At 43.0% G+C, this 24,059-nt stretch overlaps 2 protein-coding genes and 1 long non-coding RNA gene across 3 annotated transcripts in view; 2 read left to right on the top strand and 1 right to left on the bottom strand.

The window, feature by feature from the left end:
- Window positions 1-75: 75 nt before the first annotated feature.
- On the top strand, window positions 76-6,123 carry CCT4 (chaperonin containing TCP1 subunit 4). The gene is made up of 14 exons (XM_058835593.1): window positions 76-229; window positions 698-750; window positions 991-1,080; window positions 1,638-1,746; window positions 2,268-2,410; window positions 2,699-2,820; window positions 2,909-3,041; window positions 3,367-3,506; window positions 3,721-3,817; window positions 4,132-4,242; window positions 4,507-4,637; window positions 4,730-4,964; window positions 5,493-5,606; window positions 5,908-6,123. The coding sequence occupies exons 1-14, from the start codon at window positions 112-114 to the stop codon at window positions 5,923-5,925; spliced, it is 1,614 nt and encodes a 537-aa protein (XP_058691576.1). The 5' UTR covers window positions 76-111; the 3' UTR covers window positions 5,926-6,123.
- A 143-nt stretch (window positions 6,124-6,266) lies between these two features.
- Window positions 6,267-16,476, top strand: FAM161A (FAM161 centrosomal protein A). The gene is made up of 7 exons (XM_058835761.1): window positions 6,267-8,051; window positions 8,851-9,098; window positions 9,517-10,698; window positions 11,150-11,317; window positions 13,320-13,419; window positions 13,852-14,003; window positions 14,632-16,476. The coding sequence occupies exons 1-7, from the start codon at window positions 7,317-7,319 to the stop codon at window positions 15,263-15,265; spliced, it is 3,219 nt and encodes a 1,072-aa protein (XP_058691744.1). The 5' UTR covers window positions 6,267-7,316; the 3' UTR covers window positions 15,266-16,476.
- A 4,795-nt stretch (window positions 16,477-21,271) lies between these two features.
- LOC131577594 (uncharacterized) overlaps window positions 21,272-24,059 on the bottom strand; it is a 35,923-nt gene continuing 33,135 nt past the window's right edge. Inside the window, exons 7-8 of the long non-coding RNA XR_009277249.1 lie at window positions 22,556-23,859; window positions 21,272-21,456 (exon numbers count right to left, since the gene is read on the bottom strand). This is a non-coding gene — a long non-coding RNA (uncharacterized LOC131577594). The remainder of the gene's footprint in view (window positions 21,457-22,555; window positions 23,860-24,059) is intronic.

Here is a 24,059-nt window from a genome sequence, read left to right on the forward strand (position 1 = left end):
CCGCTGGTCGGTTGAGCAGCGCGCAGGCGCGGGACGGGCAGCCCGGCGTGACGCGAGGCCGGAAGGCCCCGTTCTGGAAGCATCCCGGGCCCATCCCGGTCTATCCCGGCCATGCCCGAGAGCGCGCCCGGCAGAGCCCCCGGCGGGGCCGGCGGCAGGGCCAAGGGCGCCTACCAGGACCGCGACAAACCCTCCCAGATCCGCTTCAGCAACATCGCCGCCGGCAAAGGTGCGGCGACCGCGGGGGGAGCCGGGCCGGGCCCCGCGTGGGCCGCGGTTGGGGCGGGGGGCGATGGATGCCCCGGTGCTGGGCCCCGGGCGGGCCGTGCCTCAGGGATACGAGCAGGAATTCCGGGGGTTTGGTGGCTGGGAGCTGCCCGGGATGGGCCGGCGCCTGTAGGGAATGCGATGCTGTCACTGACAGGAGCCCCGGCCGCACTGCGAGCTGTGTTCTGTTCCTTTGTGATTCCCCAGATTTAAAATGGCTGCAATCAAGTGCTCAGAGGCTGATTGCTTAAAAAAATAAAGAACTGTGGAAATCAGGCCTGATTTTACATCATTCCACTATTTGGGATCCTTTAATCTGTCTGAGATTTGCTGAAAAGTGGGAGGAATTTTCTTTTTAGAAAACACGTTTAAATGCTGGAGTGTTTGTAGTTCTTTAGATCAGCTTGCAAATGTTTTCTTCTCTTCCCAGCTGTTGCTGATGCCATTAGAACCAGCCTTGGACCAAAGGGAATGGATAAAATGGTAAACTTTGTGGTTTAAATTCTCAAAGTATTAAGCTTACTGGAAATGCTGTACGTTCAATGTGTCTCATAGAGGATGCCACTTTTTGCCTTAATTCTTTCCCATGCTTCATGCATTTAAGGGAAAGTGGGAACTAAATGGACATCTTGGTTTTGAAAATTATGTTTAAAAATATTTTGAGGCACAAATGAATGATTTGCAGCTGCTGATTGGAACTGTTTTCCTGCCCTTTATTCCCAGATTCAGGATGCTAAGGGAGATGTGACAATCACTAACGATGGTGCCACTATCCTGAAACAAATGCAGGTTCTGCACCCTGCAGCCAAAATGGTGAGTGGTTTCTTTTCCATTTTTGTCTGGATTTGAGGAGCATTACCCAGCATAGTGGCAGAGCAGGAAATTTTGTTCATTGTGCTCCAGAAACATTTATTTTTATTGTGGCACGTGCTTAAAAGTTACAAACCTTTATTTGTTGCCCAGTGTTCCTTATGCACGATCTCTCTGGACATGTTTTAAGGCATAAAAAAATGTAGGGCAAACCTCCATTCTGTCATTTAAGCAGGAAAAACTCATGCCCCAAACCATTAGGAGAGAAGGGAGTGAGTGAAGATATGGCCAGGTGGTCTGAGGATAGCTGGTCCTTTGAGATGTTCAATATTCTTGGTTTTGGTTGTGATCAGAGATGGAAATGAGCTTCCTGTGACCCTCCTCCAGGGAAGGAAGAGGTAAACCTGTTAGATAGGCGTGTTCAGTTTTAAATACAGGAAAGAAAGCTTTGCTTCTGGAAGTGACTTGTTGTACCATAGCTGTGCTCTGGCCAAAGAAGTGTCTGGGTGTGGGTTAACAGCACTCTATGTATTTATTTTCTGTAATAATTTCTGCTTTAGTTAGTAGAGCTGTCAAAAGCACAAGATATTGAAGCTGGTGATGGCACAACCTCTGTCGTTGTCATCGCTGGAGCTCTTTTGGATGCCTGTTCCAGACTCCTTCAGAAAGGTAAATCTATTCATTTAACATTCATTTAACACTGTAGGTACTGAAGGCTTTTTGTCCTCTTGCCATGTGTGGGATGAAGCTTAAAGTAGCTGTAATCATTTGGAAGGATAAAGGGTGTATCCCACACTCCAGGGAAATTGGGGAGTTTCATACAGGACTGTGAGAAAACAGTTTTTGGAAATCTGAAATTGAATTAGGGTCAGCCTCCTCCTGGGCATCAGCAGCTTTAGGAATGCCAAGAGAACTTGGAGAAAGAGTTTCAGGGATCGTAGGGAGATGTGCAGGTCTTGTCTGTGAGGACAAATCCCTTGGAATGTTACAGCTTTTTCCCTCGGTTTTAATAGCAGAAAATAAGAAGGGAGGTCATACATCAGTGAAGAACATTCTGCTGAAATGCCTTAAATTTACTCTGACCTGAGTACCTGGAGTTTTAAAATGGAAAGAGCTGGTGAAGAAAAAACAAAATAAGTATGTTTGCAAGCATGGCTTGTCTAACAGGCATTTTTTTATGCTTTGCACAGGAATTCACCCCACCATCATTTCAGAGTCATTCCAGAAGGCTCTGGATAAAGGTATCGAGGTGCTGACCAACATGGCCCAGCCTGTGGAGCTCAGTGACAGGGAGACTCTGCTGAACAGTGCAACAACTTCCCTTAACTCCAAGGTACAGCTGCACTTGCACTGGCAGCTCCAGCCCAGCCAGGCCTTTCAGTTTGTCAAGTGTAAGAAGGAGCAGTTCCATTTCCTTTACATCTCTGAGTGTGGGTTTTCCCCCCAGCATCACTGCTCTGTCCTTGCCCTGGAGCAGCCATTAAGAAGATGCCTTGTTAAGACATCTTTGCTTCAAAGTTCTGATGTCAAACACTGAAACACAATGACAAGATTGTTGTGAAACTGCTGTTCATCAGTGTGAGGTCTCTCACCATGTTTTCTTTACTGTTCAATCCCTTAGGTTGTGTGTCAGTATTCCAGTTTACTTTCTCCAATGAGCGTGGATGCAGTGATGAAGGTGATTGACCCAACCACAGCCAATAGTGTGGACCTCAGAGATATTAAAATTGTTAAGAAGTTGGGGTAAGGAACAATTTGTAATTAGAAAGATTTTGTCTGTGTGAACTCAGTTTCCCAGAGTGCTCCAGTAATGGGTTGTGTTTGTTTCCAGAGGCACAATTGATGATTGTGAACTGGTTGAGGGACTCGTCCTGACTCAGAAAGTGGCAAATACCGGCGTAACCAGAGTGGAAAAAGCCAAAATTGGCCTCATTCAGTTCTGCTTGTCTGCTCCAAAGACAGATGTAAGTCAGACTGTGGCTAGAGCAAAGCCTCATGCTCTAGGACATGGGACAAGCAAATGGAATAAAAGGTGTTTTTTGTAAGATACTGTGGGGTCAACTCTGTGCCACAGCTAGAGCAAAGGGCTACTGGGTCCTAAAAAAAATTAGTTTGTTTAAAAAGAATTGTTTAAATTATGTTTAAAAATGTTTATGTTTAATTCAGTGTTAGCTGAAGTGTTTCTAACAGCATTTTGCTGTGAAGCTTCTTTGTTTAGAATGACAGCATCGTACATTGAAGAACATGGCACATTTTGACACTTGCTTTTCTCTTTTTTATTTGAAATAGATGGACAACCAGATCGTTGTTTCTGATTATGCTCAAATGGACAGAGTGCTGCGTGAGGAGAGAGCCTACATCCTGAACCTGGTGAAGCAGATCAAGAAGGCTGGGTGCAATGTGCTGCTCATTCAGAAGTCCATCCTGCGGTACGTTGATACCCAGGCACCGGCTCTCTGCGGGTGCTTGGGGACACAGTTGGAATTGTTTGGAAAACTGCAGCCAAACACAGTCACGCTTGGCAGAGTAACAGTAGCTTTGGAAAGCACCAGCACTGGCTGTATTTTGAGTTTGATGACATCCTTACTTTGTACTCTGAAGAATGTGAGCACTGGGACCTGACTCCTTCCCTTTCATTTTCAGGGATGCTCTCAGTGACCTGGCCCTCCATTTTCTGAACAAAGTTAAGATCATGGTGGTTAAAGACATTGAAAGAGAGGACATTGAGTTTATATGTAAGGTAAGGTAAGGTGGGTCATATAAATGAGCAGCAGTGCTTAAAATCTACCCCAAAACTATCTGTCCAGCCAGGGCCAGTTTATTGTGACATTTTCACAGGTTTCATGTTTTGACTATAATGCAAGAGCAGACATTTCCGTAAAAAATATTCCTGCTCTGCTGAGCAGTCACACTTCTATAGAAAGATTCAGAACAAATGTAAAATCTACAGTCCCTTGTGCATTTTACTGTCCCTTGCAAAAGAGCAACATGCAGTGTACTTGCTGACTCTGCAGTCAGCCTCTGGATTAATTTCTTTTCCCATTATTTTTTCAGACAATTGGAACTAAGCCTGTGGCTCACATTGACCAGTTCACCCCTGACATGCTGGGCTCTGCTGAGCTGGCAGAGGAGGTCAACTTGAACGGTTCTGGGAAACTAATAAAGGTGGGTGAGGGAAACAATGTTAATACCTACTCAATATCTGTCTCTTATTTTAATAACTGGTACCTTTGATGTTTTTTACTATGGAATTTACTATATTTAAGTACCTATTTCTAAGCTCTGAGTAGCCACTGACTCTGGCAGTGCAGTGGTTTTGCTTGGCCAGGCATCAGGGCTGTTACAGAATTCCAAAGTGCCAGTGGCAGTGTCTTTTTGTCCCAAACTTTCATTTGTTCCCCAGTGTCAGTATTTGGTTTTATGTTTTAGATTACAGGCTGCACAAACCCTGGGAAAACTGTGAGCATCGTGGTCCGTGGATCCAACAAACTCGTCCTGGAAGAAGCCGAGCGCTCCATTCACGATGCCCTGTGTGTCATAAGGTGCTTAGTGAAGAAAAGGTAATGTCTCAGTTGGGTTAATTAGCACCACACAAAGCCTGACTGTGTGTGCACTTCTGAGTGAGGTTTGATGTTCGTTTCTGTGCTCTCAGGGCTTTGATTGCTGGCGGTGGAGCCCCGGAGATTGAGCTGGCGCTGCGGCTGACCGAGTACGCCCGGACGCTGAAGGGGATGGAGTCCTACTGTGTCCGTGCCTACGGGGATGCACTTGAGGTCATTCCCTCCACCCTGGCTGAGAATGCAGGGCTCAATCCCATCTCCACAGTTACAGAGCTCAGAAACAGACATGCCCAAGGAGAGAAAACAGCTGGCATTAACGTCAGAAAGGTAAGGAGGGGTTAGAGTACCTGGGAAATGCTTAACCTAGGACTAGGGGAGAGCAAGGTGGTGTCTCACAGTGGTAGCCTCCCTAAAATTAGGGAAAATTTAGGGAAATCCCCTCCTTAAAAGAGGGAAATTACAGCTTGTTCTCACAAGAGCTCACCCTGAGCATTGATAGTACCAGATACTAAATGCTGTATCCACAGGACAAGAAACATCTCATGTCTTTACAGAAGTGTTTCAGCTACAACAATAGATCCATCAGTAGGATCTGCAGTGGAATGTGGTCATAAGTCAGAAGTAGCACCACAGCTTTTTCTCAGTTGGCACTGTTGACCTTTCCTGTTGGCTCATTTTGACTGGATATGTCAAATGCTTGGGGAGAAAAGATGAGTGTTGTAATGCCCCCCTCTTACAGGTGTAAGCCCTGTGATAGTCTAGGAGTTGACTTTCCTCAGGATTCTGCTAAAAGAAAACATGCTAAAGGTGACTGTAGTCTGTCTTGCACAAAGTGAAGGCTCCTTGTTCCCCTAGGGTGGCATTTCCAACATCCTGGAGGAGCTGGTGGTGCAGCCTCTGCTGGTGTCTCTGAGTGCACTGACCCTGGCGACAGAAACCGTGCGCAGCATTCTCAAGATTGATGATGTGGTGAGTGGGGCTGGCATCGTGCTTTGGGTTATCCTTCCTTCACAAGCACCAGGATATTGTCATTCATTTGCTGTGCTTCAAAATGCAGTTACTGTGTGTTCTCAGTTTGTGTGCTACTTGAGACCATTCAGCCTTTTAATAACTGCAGCTGAAATTAAACGCAGTATAAATACTTGTCCCTAAACCATGACAAATACAGCACCATAAAGCAAGGAATCAGTGTCACTAAAAGCCTTAAACAAAGAAGGAATTGTGATGTATCCTGTGATTTCTTGTGCCTGACTGTGTGTCCTCCCTGCAGGTGAACACTCGAGGATAAGCTGAGCAGAGAGGTGGGGACCATGGCCTCGAGCTCCTGCCCTGTAGCTGGAATATGGATTCCTCGCCAAAAGCGCCTGTGTGAATTGTCTTAAGCTCCACCAAGACTGATGTACTTTGATCAGGTTTAACTTTAAAAACAGTTTGTTTTCAAAAAGAAAATGCTGTTTTATCAATAAACATGCAGTAGTCTACCTGACTCTTTGCTGTATAATTTTGTTTGAATTTGTTACATTTTGGGACATTGGCTTTTCTCTACTCCTCTTCGTGGCTAAAAAGTTTAAGGCAAACAATCATCTGTGATACATTCCAAAAACACCCTTGGAGCTGCTTCTCCCAAAGCTTTCCCTGAAGGAGTGGTGTTGCTGTCCTCAGTGCTGCCAGGCTAGAGGTGAGGAGGATCTTTGCAGTGGGAGCACATCCCATTCCTTGCTCTCCTGATGTCTGCAGGGATTCCTGATGCCATCACATGATCCAGAGCCCTACAAAGGGTGTTCACAGTTTCTTCCCCCTGATCCCAGAATAAATGGGTTTTCCCAAAGCTGGCTGAGAAGTCAAAAGTACACTGTTCTATAATAATGCAAATTAGCTTCCCAACTTCTAATTCTTAGCCTGACATTTTGAATTAACCCTTTCATCTCTCTTCTTGCTATACTGAAACAACCTCATTCCTCTTAATGTTTAAAGGAGAGTGTTTCTTCCATTTCTTCTCACATTTCCATTCATGATTGGTTGGAGCTGGAGCTTTTGAGTAAATTTCCACCATGTTGCTGTTGTTGTAACTTGCTAAGCAGAACAAACAGAATAACTCAAGTACTAATTAATACATTAGACAATTGATTTAAGGCACTAATGCTCTGCATCAATTATTCGTTGATTGTTTAAAATTGCAAATGGTGCCTTACCCCACAGGGTCACATCCAACAATGATCTCTTAGTTTAGGTACTTTGATTAAATCTTTCATCCCCCATTATCACAGAGCTACAATTCTTGACAAAAACAACAACTATCCTGTGTGATTTCATCACAAAAAGAATTTGTAATTTCACTACAGTAAATAGGTTCATCCAGCATTAATGCCTCCTTGTAGAAGCAGAACGTTCCTGCTTATCCTGATTTGGGATAGAATATTCCTAGGACAGAATATTCCTGCTTATCCTGGTTTAGGATAGAATATTCCTAGGGCAGAATATTGCTGTCTATCCTGGTTTAGGATAGAATATTCCTAGGACAGAATATCGCTGTTTATCCTGGTTTAGGATAGAATATTCCTAGGACAGAATACCGCTGTTTAACCTGGTTTGGGAGAGAATATTCCTCGGACAGAATGTTCCTGCTTATCCCGGTTTAGCCTTGCCCTGCAACTGCTTACCTGAAGTACAAGCTTCAGGATGGCAGAAACTTTTGATAACTTGAGGTTGGGAAAAACGTGGTCTCGCCAGCGAGCCTTGGCGGTTCCGACTAAAATGCTGCAAAAAGGTGTCCAGAAGCCCGCAGGGGCTGCGGGAGGGGAGGTGCTGGGCTCAGCCCTGCCCGGCTGGGGCGGCTCGGGCCGGGCGGTTAACGCGCCCCGGGGCCGCCTCCGCGGGGGCGGAGCGGGAGCCGCCTCCCGGCCCTGCCTGCGCTCCCGGCCCCGCCTGGGAGGGATGCCCGGCATGCCCGGCATGGAGGAGGCGCACCGGGCCGCCCTCCTGGCCGCCTCCTGCCTCCGCACGCCGCTCGACCCCCGCACACGGGCCCCCGCCGCGCTCTACGAGCGGGGAGCGCCGCCCGCAGCCGCGCAGGTACCGCGGGCACGGCCGGGAGGGGCTGGGGGGAACGCGGGGCCGGCGGCTGCAGCCGGAGCTGATCCGCAGAGGGGTCTCCGCGCTCCCCCGGCCTCCCTGCGGCACCGGGGACACGCACACACACCGGGGACACCTGGCAGATGGCCCTGCTGCAGATCCTCTAATGAGCTTGTGGCACCGCGGCAGATGGAGGAATGGCCCGGGAAAGGGACCGGGGTCCTTCCAGCGATCCAGAAAAGAAACTGGGTTTATACACGCTGGTGGCAGCGGCAGATTCAGGGAGGTGCTGGCGCTGGAGGTTCTTTAAATTCGCTGCTTCGATCCCGTAATTCCTACTGCGTTCGGTCACTGCTGGGGAAAAAATATTTAAAGATATTTTTGCAGTAAAAGCCTGACAAAACATAAATGAGATGCTTTTATTTTGTTTTAGTAAGTCAAAGCTTACTAAAATACCCCTGTGTGGAAAAGTAGTACTCTAATTTTTTATAAAGAAACATTTTTAAAAATTACTTTTTAAAACATGCTGCTTAGAACAAATTGAAGCTTTTGTGATGCTTGACTAACCTGGCTTTAGTAACTTCTCTGCCTTGTGTAAGCTTTAAAAATACTTAAAGAATATTAACTGCACACAGCTGCCAACTGCCAAACAATATTGGAAATATAAGCTGTGCAGAATCCCTCTCATTTCACAGTAAGTTATGGAAATGGAATAAACATTTATGCACCATATCTCTGAGGACTTATTTTTAGAGTGGTTGTGGAAGTAGGAGGCAGAGAAGGTTCTGTTTGCCTGTAAATAAAGGCATTTTTAAAGCTGCATAGTAATCAAGGAAAAATTATGCTTTACAAAACACTTAATTTTTTTTCTTTTGGTAAGTCCTTTTGATCATATTTCCTGTTATAAACATATTGATTACAGGGCAGACTAGGGAAATTTTACAGGCTTTAAATAGGACCCTTAGGATATAAATTAACATGCAATATGATTATTCCATGTACTTCTACATTAACATTTGTTTACAGGTATCTCTATTTGTGTTACTTTACCATTCATTAGACTTAATTAGGATAAAGCAATATTAAGAACCTTGTTCTACTTCCTTCTAGCAGAAAAAAAATTTACAAACATCTGTTCTAGGATGGCTTTGACTTGGATTCAAATACCAGCAGAGAGCAGACCAGCCCTCCAAAGAGAGACTGTGACGAGTGGATAGACTTTTCCAAAGTGTACAATTCAAATCAAGAGTACTACTTGAAGCTGGAAGAGTTGAAGAATGCCCACATGGAGACCATGGCAAAACTGGAAAGTATGTATCAGAACAAACTGTATTTAAAAGGAGTACAAACATTGGATAAGAGCAATGACGCCTCTCCAAAGTGCTGTAGGTGAGTTTGGGAGCACTTTTTAGCTGAAGATTCCCAAATGCTTTGCAGGCAGCTGTAAAACAGCAGGGTGTGTTTCTGGGCTGGAAAGTGTTACACTCCCCATCTCTCATAATCAGAGAAAAGTCAGTTTTGATGATAGAAATGCTGATTACCTTGCTAATGGTCTGTGAGGTTTAGAGGTGGGTGTGCAGCAGGGATTGGGCAGCACATCCAGGAAAGCACAGGGCCTTTCCCAGTCAGGAGGTGCTGACTTGGTGATCAGGATCTGCTCTGAGTGCCCTGTGAGCTGCTCTTTTCTCTCCCCTCTCAGCCACTCATTCTTGTTTCTAGTGATGATTCCTTAGGTGGAAGTCACCGGCTTTGCATCGATGTTGGACTAGCTCAAACCAAGTTTGTTTTTTTCCCCTTTATTTTCAAGGCCAACTTGGGACAAGAGTTCATATCAGCCTCTTAACCTACACAAATCCTTTTCAGACTCAGACTTGAGTGATCCCTTGGGCTCAAGCGTATCCGACGAGTCTGATAAAGAATTAGCCTTTGAAGGAAACGGCAGTGAAACTGGATCATCCTCATTTGCTAAGCAGCAGATTGAAAAAATGTGGGATGGGTTCTGTCTGGAAGACTACATCTCCCGTGCCAAGCACAGCTTGCCCAGCTCACCAACAGGCAGGAAGGTGCGCAAGAAACACAAAGTGTGGTCCCCTAGAGTCACCGTGCCCAAGCCTTTCCAGATGACCATCAGAGAAGCTCAGAAGAAAGAGCAGAACATCAAATCCAAGTCACAGATCGAGCTGGAAAATCACTTACTGAAGAAGCAGCTGGAGGAGGAAGCAGAGTGTCAGAAAAAATTCCGAGCCAATCCCGTGCCTGCCGCCGTTTTCCTGCCGCTCTACCACGACATCGTGCAGCGGAACGAGGAGCGCAGGAGGTCTGTGAAGGAGAGGTGCAAACTCAAGCTCCTGGCTTCCCAAAAGCCGTTCAAATTCATTGAGCGAGAGAGGCAAAGGAGTGAAATGAGGAAAATGCAGTTAAAAGACATTTCCCTACCTGAAAATAAAACCAAAGTGTTCAGAGCGAAGCCAGTCCCAAAATGTGTTTATAGTCCGGATTTCAATGACAGGCTAAAGGAGGAGGAGCTCTGCAGGGAAATCAGGATCAGGATGAGAGCTGAGGAACTGCTACAGAATTCATCTGTACCCAACAGCAGACTGGCCTTAAAAGAGACCAACAAAAAGAAGAAACACAAGAGCACTGAACCAAAGCGACCGGAACACAAACCCAAGGTCAAACCAAGCGTTCCCGATTTTGAACTCCTACATGAGAAATTCCAGAAACGCCTCCTGAAAAAAAAGAAAGTGAAACCCCTCACGGTCTGTGAGCCTTTCGACCTTTGTACTTCATACATTCCCTCAAAAAAGGACAAGATCTTAAAGGACATTCAAGAGGATGAAGAAAAATTGAAGGAGACACGATGGCCGTTTGCCTCTCCAAGACGGAAACCTCAGATGGGGCAGTCAGGGGCAAACCCATTTCTCTTGGGAGGAAAATCCAAATCTCCCAAAAACACTGAATCCACGAGACAACGGCTACAAGCCATAAGGTGACTGCTTAGAGATGCTCTGCTTTCTATGTACATGAAAAGTAGGGGGGTTTTATGGTATTAGTGTATATTTGGTATTTTATTTGGTGTTATTTTTGATACTTCTACATATGTAGTTAATTCTTCCATGCGGTGAATATAGGATTTAATTTGCTAATATAAAAGCTTATAAAAGAAATCTTAAAATATTTAAATACAGGGCTTAATTAGTATTTATTATTGTTAAAGGAACATTAGTGCATTTTTGTCAGCATGTCCCTAAGAAGAAGACAAATGACTGCTGTTTCCCAGGATATCCTGAATCCCTTAAAATGGCACATACCTTCTGTCCTCTCATAGCAACCCTGTTTTCACCCTGTTTTTCTCTTTGGAATCATCTTTGCCAAAGCTTCCTTTGAAGTCTTGCTCTAGATTGAAAATTAATTCAGCCTTAGTTTATTTTCCCCACTAGGAATTCCCTTGAGGAAAAGAGAAAGCTGGAAGAACAACAAAAAAGGAACAGAACCAAGCAGAAACAAAGAACGAAAAAATTCCAGAAAATTGTGATGGCTCGGGCTGAGGCCAATGACCCACATCAGAGCCTAGCTCAGATGTCTAAAACCAGCTTAAAAACACTCAGGTATTTTGTTGCATTCCCCTGAATCCTGAACACCTCATTCAGCAGTGAGAAGGAGAGGTTTGGGATTGCACTGTATGTTAAACATACAATGTGTAAAAAAATAGCATAGTCTCAGTTTAGATACTTACACATGATAAATTAAACACAGTGCAAACAGCTGGTTAAAAAGTGGCCAAATTTAGCATTTCAGCTGGGAAATTGTTGCCAGCCTATATTGAACTCGGAGTATAGAAATATATAGCAGGTAGAAATATATATATATATATATATTCCATATTAGATTATTTTAGATCAGTAACAGTGTTTTCTCCATTGATGTATCAGCTAAAGAGGAAAAGGTTATAAAAATGGAGAGGAAAGGGAACAGTGTGGATACAGAATATCCTTGCAGAGCTGGATACTGCACAGATTTGGTGCTGCAGTGAACATTTAACAATTCACTTCTTTGTCCCCAGCAGGTCCCCACTGAAGAGGGAAATTAAAGCAGGAATATTTTAACTTTACAGTGTAACAGCAGGGACTGAGGGAGCTGCTGGTGTTCAGGAGGAATGGGATCCAAGGTTCCCTGGAGTAGAGATGCAGTGCAAAAGCTGTTTGTGTGTGACTGAGCCCACAGGGAGGAACACCAGGGCGTTCTCAGAGTGCTGTAAGCTGCCACTCCAGATGGCTCCAGCTCTGACACAGCTCTAACCCCATGACTGCTGCTTTGCCTCATGTTTGGGGCTAATTTAACCCTATCTGCTTTTCTAATCCTAAGAAAAATTAATCCTGTTTGAAGAAGCCTTTTGTGAGGTTTGTGATCTGGCTTGGCACGGCGGTGCTGCTGCAGTATTGTCAATTTAAGGTGCTGTTATGTGGGGATGGTGAGAGGCACTGACTGCTCTGCCCCTGTTGCTTCATGCCTGGGCAGCAAGCACAAATCCTAATTTCCAGTAGCCTGGCATACTGTTAATAACAGGAGCTTTATAATCTGTGTGCCCTCGAGCACGTGATCTGCTGACTCTGGGATTGAAGCAGAAAACAACAGGAGTCAGAGCAGGTGGAGAATTTAAAGAGACAGTAGGTGACTGTAGATGTGATTTGAGTGTGTTCAACAGCAAATTTCACATTGCAGTGCTCAGTTGAATCAGATTTCAGGAGCTCTTGTTTGGGTGTAAAAAGCCAGGTGACTCCCCTGGTGCAAGTGTTTAACCTGATAATGCTCATTTCAGCACAGCTGGGCAATGAGCTCTGTCATTGTCAGTGCTCTTTCAAAGCAAGGAGCAACATGGAAGTTCACTTCCCAGCGTGGTGAGGAGTTCAGAGATGGTCAGAGAGAGAGGCTGGAGGAAGCAGAAGTGTAAAATGCCACCCCTTGATCTCATCCTCACCCTGAAGTGCCTGACCTGCAATGCCAGATGTGCCCAGTTCAGAGGCACATCACAGGGCTGCCTGTCCCCCGCTGAGGAGGGGTTACAGCCCGTTCCACCTGGATCACCCAGTGCTCCCTGTGATCCCAGAGATCATTTCAATTAAGAATCAACAGGTTCATTGTCCTGCTCTATTGACTGGGTCCTTGACAAACCGACCCAGGAAAAAGTGTTCCATGATCCAGAACGTGGCCACCTCTCTCTGATGGATCAACTGCTAAAGCAGCAAAATTCTCAGCATCAGACTTTAAAAATACTGATTTTCATTTAATGCTCTTATTCTCCTATGGTGTATTCTATTTAATTTTGCATAGAACAGCTGGAAGATCTATATGAAATCAGCATGTAAAAAACCCTAAGTATCCAAATTTTTTTACCAAAAATCCCCCAGAATCCAAACTCAGCCTCTATTTAACTCCAGTAGCCAGGGCCTGCCTCTGCTTAGCCAAAGTGACTCCTTCAGAGATGAATTGTTCAGGACCTTTTATGTATCTTGAAGTATGACAAGATTCAATTTGTTACGAGCAATTTAACTGCTGTACAAAATTATTCCTTGTACTATAAATTAATAATGATTTCTCTGCTCCCTTTAGGAACAACGAGAAGCAGAGAAGGCGGGAATATTTGAAAGAATTGCGAGAAATGGAAGAAAGAGTGAAACAAATGCCGCTGCTTTTTGAAAGAGTCACTCAGGTTGCCTTGTTTCTGAACTACTAATTAATCTGGAGTGATACTGAAAAAGAGATTTGTAGTCTGACATTTTTAGAGGATACTTCAAAAACACTTTTCAGGGCAGTATTTCTCCCTTTCAATCTCTGTTGCCCCATCTCCATATAAATATCAGTAATTTTGAGATATGCTTGCACAGGGAACAGAGAATTGTTGTAAATGTGTCAGGTTCACTTACAACATGAGGAACTCTGACCACAACCAAACACTGATGGTACAGAAAAGTAAAATCTGGTGTAAAATTTTCAAGTATTGTTTTCCATTCTTACCTGCAGTGAATAATCATTTCCACTTGTGAGCTGCAATTGAATCAGAGGATTCATATAAATAAAAGTACCAAAAGCCAGGCATTTAATGCAAAAGATAACAGTTAACCGTTGTGGGTTTTTTTTACAGAAAAATGCCAGAATAGCTGCAGAAAAGTATTATTCAAACAGACTGAAAGCACTGGGGATCTGCCCAGAGTTTGTTTCAAAGAAAGGAGGAGCAGCCAAATCACTGCAATTCTCCACTCCTAGAGATTTTACCTCTGTGGCTCTCAGACAAAGGTACAGATGAGTGAAGGCTTTTCTCTTTTTACCCACTATATATCTAATAACTGGAATTTTTTTCATGTGTAGATTTAAGGGTTTTTTAATGATTTTCAGTATTTCCCGTGGAATTATTTGACTATGTGGTATGTTAGCATTAGTATGTATTTTTGACTGTTTTTCCTGAATTAAATATTATTTTGTAAAACAGAGGAGAGCTACTTAACCAAACTGGTTGTGTTATGTAATGCACTTCAAAGAAAAATGAAGAGAAACATTTCTTGTTTGTTCCTTTCATCAAAAATTCTGGCAGGTTGCTGTAAGTCACCACCTTTAAATTTTAAATTTTTTAAATGAACCTTATTAAAAATAGTTTTTAATATCTATTGGATGTTATGATTTAAAAGGAAGCAGAAATTAAATTTAATTAATTAAAGAAATTAATTTTAAAAAAGGAATATATGAACAATATTGTTGAGTTACTTTCTAGCATAAAAAGAGACTCTTGTGTCCCCCCTTCCCTTTTCCCAGTTCCACCCCAGCCAAGACTACCAGGCTTTATCCTGGATTACACAAAGGTGGTTTAACACCTCCTGGAAAGCATCTTCCCACAAAATAAAACCCCACATGCAATTTGTCTTTTCAGCATCATCAAGGTTAAAAAGAAAAAAAGGAAATCCTTTGAGGAAGCAGCTGGTGACAACCCCCAGTCTGAGCAGTCCTGGGAGGAGGAGGAGGAAGAGAAGGGAAGAGGTGTCAAAACCTCCACCCCAGATGAGCAGGGCAGTGACCTGGAGGATGGGGACGAGGCCAGAGCCAGCCCTGATGTCCTGGAGCCTGAATCCAGCTGGCACAGGGAGGAGGAGGAGGAGGAGGAAGCAAAGTCAGGCCCATCACTTGGTCATTCCCAGCAGGAAGAGGAGGAGGAGGAGGAAGAAGACAAGGCAGACCTGTCACTTGGCTACTCCCAGGAGGAAGAGGAGGAGGAGGAGGAGGAAGCTAAAGCAGGCCTGTCTCTTGACCATTCCCAGGAGGAGGAAGAAGAGGAAGCAAAGGCGGGCCCATCCCGGGGCCAGTCCCAGGAGGAAGAGGAAGAGGAAGAGGAGGAGGAGGAGGAGGAGGAGGATGAGTCCAGAGCCAGCTCTGGGTCTGACAGGTCCCATGAGCACGATGAAGCAGCTCAGTCAGACCCTGAAGCTGAGGGTGCCTTCCAGTATGAGGATGAGGAGTATGAGAGCGATGATTTCGAGGGGAAGCCCAGCGATGAGGAAGGGGAGTGACAGGAGAGGCTGGAACTCAGGAACCTCTCCCTGCTGCCTGGGAGAACAACTTGGTGCTTTGCTACACATCCAAAATTCTGTGAATTTTTACCTCTTAGCTTAAAAAACCCTGCCAGTGCAGGAATTCCATTTGTTTTCCAGTAAGAAAGCTCAGGTTAGTAGTTTTCACCAAGAAAATAATTTAGTTTTGTATTAACCTTCTTTGTTACACTCTTCTGAGACATCAGTGCATCTCTGTTCTTAAAATGAGCTGCAACCTCATTGTTTAATAATAAATTACACAGTGTGCTGTGTAACTACTTAGGGCTCAGATTTTAAAATAAATTTGATTTATAGTAAAAGGTTAACATTATTGCTCATAGATAATATATTTTTGAGATAAGTGAATTTTCTGTTCTTGGGACAGAAAAACCTTTTAAAACCCAAAGCAGCTTCTCAAAGTAATATGAATTACTGAGTGGGATTTAAAGAAAGAAAGGAATAAATTCAGAGTATGGTTTCAATTTCCAGAGAAAATTAATGGCAATCAGGTGCTTAATTCTTAACATGTCATCAAAAAAACTAACTTACAGACAAAATTTTCATGGAAACTGAGAGAAACTGAGAGAAAAAAGCCTCCACCCACAAACCAGAGCAAAAACCTCATGAAACACCTGCAAAGAGGTTAATAAAATAATAAAAAAAATAAATTAAAAACCAAGACCCAGTAGTCTTGCCCTAATTAAATACCTCTGTGTCCACTTTGGCGCAAAGTTGCATTTGCTGTCTCTGCCTGAATGTGAGTGCCTGCTTCTTTCAGGGACTGGCCACTAGTGAGGCAAAGCCAGGGGAGGTTTTGGAGCAGGAATTGCCATTTTATCCCTGGAAAAGGGGAATCTTTTTACCTCAGGTAACTCTAGTTGTATGAAACTATGCAAGGAAGTGCTTTAATACCTCTTCTTACTCACTGGCTACTCAGGACTTCAGCTACTCCACAAAAAAACTCACAAAAAATGTTGGGGATTTGGTTTTTTTCTTATATCAGTAGTACTTCTCCTACTATTACTGACTTTCTTGCTAAAAAATCTGTTATTATTTTTTCTTCCTTATTTTATCACACAATTTCTCCGTGTTTGGAAGTTTTTAAAGCATTTTTACTTTTATTTATTTATGAACATAACTAAATGTGAATTTTAAACTTTTTTTTTTAAACTTGAATAAAATGTCTGTGAAAATATTAATTCTCATTCCACAAGGAAGTTTGCTTGTGGTTGTCAGTATTCTGTAATTCTGAAGAGCTGTAAAATTACTAATCACATATGACTGGTGTCTCTTTAGGAAATCAAATCCTTTTCTGAAAGAAGGCAGAGGAGCTCTTAAGTTATGGGGTTTTTTTCCCTGATAGTTTGAAGTGATTTCAAAGGGGAAAAAAAGTCAAACCTGTTTCTAAGATTTGATAGCAGTCTAAGTGTTCTCACAGAACAAATATGTAATTGTTGAACTACTAAGATAGGGATTAAAAATATCACTAAAATTCCTCTGAACTTAAAAAAAGTAGAGAAATCGATGCTTTTTTAAGGTTTTAGAAGGAGTTGGTGTAGTGGGTTTAGCAAAACCAGCACAGTTGGGGACCTGTGTATAATTTAGATTGTCACCAAATTTTTAAATATTTTAAATATAAACCTAAATAATAACAACAGAATTAATGAACATGATAAATATTATATAAACAGGAAGAGTTAGGACAGCTTTTGGAGGTTATGCCTCAGCTTTTTTAGCATTTCTGCAAAAGAAAACCAGAATTGTGTGAACTAAGGAGATCCAATTGATTGTGGTTTCCCAAGATTTCCAGGAAGCATTTCTAGGACATAAATCACTAGGAAAAGATCTTAAAGAAACCAACCTTTTTGTAGGAAAAGAAAGATCCTCCTGAATGGGAGATCAAACCTTGAGGTACTAAAAGAACCACTTACGGAAATCACTTGGAGCAGCAAAGGTTTTCAGAAGAGGAGGATAATGAGATTTAAAGTCAAAAAAAGCTGTTCAGAAATTGCATTACAAACATAAAGGGATAAACATTCCAATAAGGAATTAAAAAGCAAAGAAAAATCAGAGATGACAGGACAGAAATGGAGACAGACGGGTCAGGGTGAATTAAACTTTGTGAATAAAAGTACAGCAGTAAAAAGTATTTCAAACAAAGGACAGCCATGTACACCTGTTAGGAGATGAAAAATATTCTGGCCTAAAAACCAAGTCATGATTTGACCTCTTTTTTTCCTTTTTTTTTTTTTCTTTTGCAAGGAGGAAGATTTAACTAGATTTAACCAGAATAACTAACAGGATGAGAGCACTGGAAAAATCCCCAAAATTACATTTAAAGAAAAAAAATCCCACTAAATTCAACATGAAAATCAAAATCCAAAGGTGTAATAAAGCATTTTAAGGCACAAAGCCGATTAGAGGAGAAATGCTGATGAGTTATGCTTTCAGGGAAGCCACCTAGCAGGAGGGAGAGGAATAGGAAAGTTTCTCACAGATTATTGAATATTCTGTCTTTAATATTTTAATTAATGGCCACAGCACAAAAGTAGGAACAAGCTCAAAAATTTGCAAAGAAAATGAGAAAGGTGTATCTGAAAAAAGGATTAAAAATACCACATGGGAAGAAGGGGGTAACTTTGCATGTGAACTGTAGTATGAAATAATTCTGAAGTGCAAGAATAGTGTTTCTATATAAGAATTATATTTATATTCTGAAATAAGAAGCCAGAAGTTTGGATATTGGGCTTTTTGAAGCATTTTTTTGTGTTTACAATATTGTTTCCTCTAGAAACCATCCCCTCCTGTACGTAGTTATCACAACACCAAGGAGGTTGCATTCTCTTTTCCTTTGAGGAAAAAATTATTACATCATTACCTTTTACAGCTGTTCCAGATAAGGAGAGTAACAAAAGAATTCAAATTCTTGAAGAAAATGTTTAAAGCCATCCCTGTTTTGGAATGAATTATGGTCTCATGTAGAATCCTCAAGGCTTCTCCAATGGCAGCAAGCAAAACATTTGCCTGAGTTTGGCAGATAATAGGCACTCTAAAGATCAAGATATATTATTAAAAATTATTTCTAACAGTGTGTCTGTCCCATTGCTCACAGCTTGAAGTCAAACATGAGTTTTGTATACAGAATACATTTCTCCAGGAATACTGTCTGGTCCATTATTATAAGATATGGCAGCTGCTGGCTTACAAACAATAAAATAATGAAATCAGGTAAATTAGATATAATGAGATAAAATTAAAAATAGTTTGGTGTCTGTCCTCCTCACCCTTCAGTCGAATTATAGTTTTACATCTCTTTTGGTAATTACCTGACTCTAGGAAAAAAAAACCAAACAAAAACCCTTCATACTCCAGCAAAACTCAAAATTGCTTCTTTCTTCAATAGGAATTCCAGGTATTTGAGGAATGAACCGAGACTTAAAAATACCAGAAAAATTCCTGTCTCTCCTGACTACTGAAATCACAGCAATCTGATGGAGCAGAGAAATCAGGGGTGCCAGGGACAAGGCAAAGCACCCAGACATGAAGAGACTCGTAGGGGCTGAAGGTCAGGAGGTGACAGGGACAGCAGGACATCCCCCATCACTTCTGGCCAGTTATGATCCGTGTCCCACAGAACTGCATCCCAGGATTAGCCAGTGGAACAATCCCTCACATGCTTCTGTGGCTTTAGCACAGAGGCAGATGTGAACAAGCAAGAAATAATCTTATTTTCTGATAATAAACACCGTGAGATCATGTTTAATTTCACCAGCACAAACACTGGAAGTCAGTTGTCAACAGGACTGAAAACAAGAATATTTGCACCTGCACAGCTCTAAACTTGCTACTAATAGTCAGGGCTTAGTGCCATAAGCAGATTACACAATAGTTAGGCAGGTTACAATAAGAAGGTTAGTAAGATTAGGCAGGTTGCTGATTAGCTCTAACAACCACACTACCAACACAGCCAGCAAATTCTGGTTGCCAGGATAATGAATTGTTACAAACCAAATTATTCAGATGATTTCAGGCACAGCTTTCCACGCTTGTAGGTGTACCTGGTTGTCAGGTTAACTTGCTGCACACTTTTTAATGTGTGTTCCGTGCCATCCCACATTTTCTAAGATGGGTAAAAGACACACAAATTATGCTTGTAATAAGTAGTAAAAGCAAACAAAAATCAGTTTTTAGTGTGTGTCATTGTGATTAAGCTCTGCTCTGGGGATCTCCATCCTGTAACACCTTTATCCCCAAGGCACTGGAACTGCCAAGGGCACCATCCCAGCTACTCACATCCGACACTAGGGGCCACACAAACAGCTGAGTGTGAGGCAACAGCACTTGAAAGGGACCACTTTGGGGTTTTGAACTCGGAGTTTTCTAACCAAAAACATTGCACAGCAGAATTCTGGCCCAAAGTGCTGCAGCTCACCTGTCTGACACACACAGGCTGTTCGTGGTGCCACTGCAAAACATCCACTCCTAACACATGGGATAACCCTAACCTATCAATGGGTTCATAAAGTTTGTGATACTGAAACCTATGAGACTCCCCAGGGCAGTGAGAGTTCCCTATATCCCTTGCTTGTTAACCAGACCCACAGCTTATTCCTGGTGAAACCTTCCTTCTCCTGGTGCTCTGCTAATGCTGATTTAATTCAGGCCTAACAAGCTGAGGCTGAGTTTAACTCTGCTCGTGGAGCTGGCTGGGTACCTGTTTGCCTGCTCCAGCTTGTTCCTGACCCTGAGAGCTGGCACACAGCCCCTCCTGTTCCCACAGCTCCCTCTCCTCCCTTTCCCACTGAAAGGCAGCTCAGTGCTGCCCAGAAAAAGCCCTCAGTTTCCAACCAGCCACACAACAGGGTAATATTCAACTTTGTGGAAAGGGTAACTAGGAAAAAGCTGTTCATTTTTATGCAACAGTCAGTTCTCTCTCAGACACCTCGCTGGCAGCACCACACCCAACTCAGCTCTCTGCACTCCCACCCTAAGGCAGAGCCAACACTTCCAAAATGTGGAAAATTCCAAAATCCATTCGAGGGCACACAGCTGAACTCTGCACTGGTTACCTGTGACTGCACTCTATTTAACACTAAATGAAAATAAAATTCACCCTGGAAGATGGTTCTGTGGAATAGAACTCTTCTTTTTGAGTCAGAGTTGCCACATCCCAAAAGAATTTCCATTCCCTGCTACTGCTGGCAGCCAAAGGGGCAGGGAAACCACGAGGGGAACATCCAGGTACCTAAGGACCTTCCAGCACTCTCCCTACTTTCCACCCTGTTCTCACAAGTCTTGTGTCTTCACAAAGAAAACTCTACAAAGTCTGTAAAAAGCTTTGAATTCCTCAAGCAAAAGAAATTCTGGAAGGGCCAAATATTAGGATAAAAGAGTCAAGTCTGTAGATGAGATGCCTGAAGGTTTCTCAGATCAGAGCACAAAATTACCCAAAGAAGCTGCACATTGGAATTTGTCTGCTTAGGCAAATCATCTTGCAAGAAGCAGGTAGTTTCCATGATGGGGTTAGATTTGGGGATTTTTCTTTAAATCCCAGTTTTGTCAAAACCTCAGTAAAACACATTATCTAAACAATGGCAGAGAAACGCTGAAAATCTGCTTCCCTTTTATTTGTGAGTTGTGCTCCATCCTAACTCACTGCCAAAAGCCCCTTTCATACATCACCCACTCAACACAAGCCTCCAGCTCTGCTGTTTCCTTCAAGCAGCATTCTGCAAAATATGGAAAAGATTATAACCTGATAAATTATTTGTAATTTGTGCATAGATGGCTGTGGATACATCAATGAGAACAAAGAGCTGAGGCAGAAGGACGTACTTGATAAAGTACCTGTGAATTTTTTTATCCCTTACCAATCTGTGGTTTCAAAGAACTGTTTGAAATGAATTGAAAGTTTGTTTCAGGTGACAGGGAGCAGTCCCTCTCCTCTCTCCTGGCTACTTACTGTTGAAAAGAATCCAAGGCTGGTCCAGTCCAGATCAAAAAGTCTTTCTGAGCATTCAGTAACTCTACTGAGCTTGCTGAAATAGTAGAAATAATCTCAGGAAAACACTCCAGACCACAACAGAAGTTCTTTCTGTTTCTTTCTTTCTTCTTTCCTCATTTTGGTGAGGATTGGTGGATGCAGAAGGGGAGGGAAGATCAGATGACTGCTAATAAAGATGGGGAAGCAAAGAAGGAGAGGAGCTGTTCATTTATCTCAGTGAGAACACACAAGCACAGCCCAAGTGTGTGTTTCTTATTTTCTGTTTAATGTACATAAATCAGTTCTCAAATACACCGAGGGATCTGACAATCATTTCCCCCAGACTTCTGTTTTAAGCCTAGCACACATTTTTTATAGTTATTTTGGAACTATGACAGTCTTTTAGGGTTTTTATTTGTTTGGGTTATGGCTTTTTGGAGGGAGGGAGTGAGTGGGGGATTGTGTAAGGGTTTGGGGTTTTTTTTAGAACTTCCTGCAGCATAATCTCTTTGGACTCTGTATCCCAGACAATTTGCTGCAGAATATCTACTTATATCCCAGTCACACAAAGAACAATCACAACAAGAGGTATTGTACTCTCTACTATAAACACTGGTAGAACAAAATAGTAAGATTAAGGGAGAAATAGTTAAAAATAGAACTCTTTTCTTTCCAAAGGAAATAACATGATTTTCACCCCAGCCTCTCTTGTCATTGTTACAACAATGGTTCATTTTAGGCCATATCTGACTGCTCTTGGAATCAGGAAACCCTGGCACAAATGTGCTACAGCAGCTTGTGCTTTGTTTGCCTGGGCCAGCACTGCAGGTTTCAAGAGATTGCTAGAGGTTAACAGAGCTGCTGCAGGGGTAACATTTTCCTAGAGCACAATTCCAACCATGCTCCAGTGCTCCAGAGCACTGGAAGGCTCTGCAGGTCAGGAAAGTGAGGCTGACTTGTTGGAGCATCTGAGCTCTCTGGATAAACTTGCTCATTTTTCACTGGGGCAGATGTTCAGTGACCAGCTGTTTGTTGATCAGGCCTGGATCCCAGCTTCATAGGAGAAGGATGTGTGGCAGAAAAGCACTTAACAGAGCATTTCCAAGCACTTATTCCCAGGAAGATCCCTGCCACTGACTCCACAGGAATTACAGCTCAGTTCTCAGCATCTGACATGTTAGAGTTCCGGGTTTTTTTTAATCTATCCATTCCCCTTAGCCCCAGACCAGAACTGTGATCTGCAAACTGACATCCCTGGAGAGCATGGAAGCATTAGGATATCTTACCTGCATCTCCAGAACTCATCTTCACTGCCACCACCAATATAGTGCTGCTCTTCACACCAAACAAACACAAAATTCATATTGAGGCTTCTTGCTTCTTTCCTAATTAATATGGTCCTTTGATATCCCTGTTAGTTTTCCCAGTAAAAAGTTAAAAAGCCATTTCATGCTGTTTTGAATATCAACAGACAGGGAATTCCTCTACTCCTGCAACATTAATGGTGCAAAATCTGCCCCCTCTTCCTATTCCATCTTTCCCAGTGCAGGAAACAAACAAGTCACTTTTCTTTCCTATATTTCAAAAGTCAAACCACCTCAGAGGAAGCACAGGAATTGAAGAGAAAACTGCCCCACCCTGGCATCACACATCCACATCTCCTCTGATAAGCAGCTTCTTGTTTTCCAGAGTCAAGATTTCTCCTTTTTTTCCTTTCTTTGTCCTTTTGAGCTTGGATTTTTAACTCTTCCATTTCAGAAGAACATCTGGATGCATTTCATGTTGGTCCTCTGGGTTTGCACTTCCTCTCCATCCAGAATCCCTTCCAGACAGGCCCTTGAGTCCTCCAATTTAATTAATGCTCTGCTCTGGGAAGGGGGAAAGACACCACCTGATAAGCGTTCATTTTGAACAACAGTTTAAATATTTTCTGCTCAGCAGAAGGAGTCTGAGCAATCATTTGAAAAAGTGAGGTGGGAGGTCAGGTCCTTGTCAGAGAAGTGGGTGCTTTGATGGAAACAGGGAACAGGATCTCACCCACATCTTCCTCAGGACTGATTTTAAACAGTGAAAATAAATGTTATAGCTGGGCACGTTCCACAAGAAAGGCACCAGAGTCCCCACCAGCTGTAGAAATTTGCTATATTAAAGCTGTACATTATCTTGTCAGCATGCAGAACTCTTCCTTAGCCAGTCCATTAATGTTAATGACATCCCATCTGTGTTTCCCCAGCCCTGGCTCTGCCCAAGTGCAGAGCTGATTCCATCCTGAAGCAGCGAGCTGTTGGCAGCCACAGCACTCACCATGTCCAAAGGCTGAGTGCCTCCCCCAGCTGTGAGGGATACAGAGCAGATCCATCTTTCTCCAGATCTGCGGCAAAGTTTCACACTCAGAGCTCTCTGTGCCTCTCAGCTGAGGCTGCTGGAGACTGCAGCTCTTCACTTCTTGTCTCTCCATTAGCATTCCTTCCCAACTTTCCTCTTCCCCAGAGCTGTAGGGGAATATTCTGGCCAAGAGAATGCTCTTAAGACTATGATGCTTAATATTCCTGCTGGGATGATTTACAAGCATCTTCAAAACTCTGGAATCCTTTAAAATAATAAAAAAAATTTAGACCATGTTTAAAAAAACCCAAGACTGACTTCACACTCACTCCAACCATTCCCTCAAGGAATTCCAAAGGTTGGAATTCACCTGCACTGAAGTTCCTCCCAACTGCTTAATCACATCAGCAGTTCTGGCAAATGTTTCCCAGGCAAGGGGAACCTGGAGTTCATTCCAGTGGGGGG

This window comes from Poecile atricapillus, chromosome 3, assembly GCF_030490865.1.
Source record: "Poecile atricapillus isolate bPoeAtr1 chromosome 3, bPoeAtr1.hap1, whole genome shotgun sequence".
Lineage (NCBI taxonomy): Eukaryota > Metazoa > Chordata > Aves > Passeriformes > Paridae > Poecile > Poecile atricapillus.